This window comes from Poecilia formosa, unplaced genomic scaffold (assembly GCF_000485575.1).
Source record: "Poecilia formosa unplaced genomic scaffold, Poecilia_formosa-5.1.2 Scaffold9, whole genome shotgun sequence".
NCBI classification, from domain to species: Eukaryota; Metazoa; Chordata; class Actinopteri; order Cyprinodontiformes; family Poeciliidae; genus Poecilia; species Poecilia formosa.
In genome coordinates, this window is record NW_006799948.1 from 27,500 (window position 1) to 28,909 (window position 1,410).

At 40.6% G+C, this 1,410-nt stretch overlaps 1 protein-coding gene across 1 annotated transcript in view; it reads right to left on the reverse strand.

Moving 5' to 3' along the window:
- The window catches only part of LOC103155533 (cytidine monophosphate-N-acetylneuraminic acid hydroxylase-like), a 4,761-nt gene extending 3,693 nt beyond the window's left edge, over window positions 1–1,068 (reverse strand). Inside the window, exons 1-2 of the mRNA XM_007577251.2 lie at window positions 635–1,068; window positions 282–398 (exon numbers count right to left, since the gene is read on the reverse strand). Coding sequence (XP_007577313.1) covers window positions 282–398 — 117 coding nt within the window. The 5' untranslated portion in view covers window positions 635–1,068. The remainder of the gene's footprint in view (window positions 1–281; window positions 399–634) is intronic.
- Window positions 1,069–1,410: the final 342 nt, after the last annotated feature.

The window sequence follows — 1,410 nt, forward strand, 5'->3', positions numbered from 1 at the left end:
TTCACTGGCTGCCTTCACAAAGCAGCTGCTTTCACTGGCTGCCTTCACAAAGCAGCTGCAGTCTGGGAGTGTGATTTATTTTCCTTGGCACTGATTGGCCGTACCACCAAGACCAGAGGCAAGCAAGTGTGTAGATGTTAGCTTCTGGAGTAGTGCGAGAGCGGTTTCCCTACTATTACAACAGGCAGACACAGTTTCAAATGATTTTAGGCAGCTTGCTTATTTTCTAAAAATATGTTCAGCTCCTCTTTGCTCCTTCGTGTTCGATGAGAGGAGCTTACCTCAATGTAGGAGTGCTCTCTGTCTGGTCTTGTGGAAGGAAATGACAAATCCAAAAAGTCCACCAGGTAGTCGTAGCCATTACTCATTGGTTTAAAGCTGTCATCTGTTTCAATCATCTAAATGAAAGGTTAACAGTGAAGATAAATAAAATGTCAGTTTCAAATATTTTAAGTTTGGTTATCAAAGGGATCAAGAGTAAAGGCATCATATCTAGCAACAAAACATATAGAAGAAAGTCAAGCAATCCAGCAGCCATGAAAAAAAGAAACAATGATTGAGGAAGAGCCAAGAGTTTCTGTAACAGGTTTTGAAGAAGATTGGAGTTGAATCCTTCTGTTCAAATAATATTTACCCGCACCACCAGGTTGTAGTTTTGAAAGCCTGCCCAGCTGTAATAAAACTGGATCCAGCTCTCATGCTTAAATATCTCACTGCTGATGGCGCTGTTGAGCTCATCCACATACAAGTCAAACTCCCAGCTGTCCTTGTAGATTTTGGCATTGGCTGGAGGATCAGTAATGGCCTCACTGGAATTGATCACAGCAAAGGAAGCAGTGAAGGAAAACTTAAAACTACGAAGGCTTGAGATGTAGCGGTTTCAATCGGTCTTTTTCTCACTTGTCGACATTTCTCACTATCTTAACTAAATACAAGGTTTCCCCTAAAAAAACTTGCTAAGCCTGGTGATTGGGCTCTCGGGCAGACATTTATCCAGCATCCCGTCGTGTTTTTGAGTTGAATGTTTAAAGTTGACAGGAAATTTGAAAATATCACTTGATAATTATGTGTTATCAAAATATTGGAAGATTAATACCTGAACACCAACTATAACGTCTTAAAAAATGCAAACATCTTAAAAACACTTTACAAAAATAAGCAATGCTAAGCCTGGTGGGGGGACAAGTAAAGCCTGGTGGCCCGCCAGGCTTATATTGCACTGGGAAACCCTGAAATGTGAAATCTGAAGGCGACTGGCTAAAAAATAAAGGTCGAATACAAATGTATGAACTGTACTTTTCAGATCTCAACTTCACGTGACTAATGTTGGACTCTACATGACGCCTCACGTGAAATACTTTAATCTGGCCTATTTGCAGATCGCAGCCTAACCTTTATGTACCATCTTAA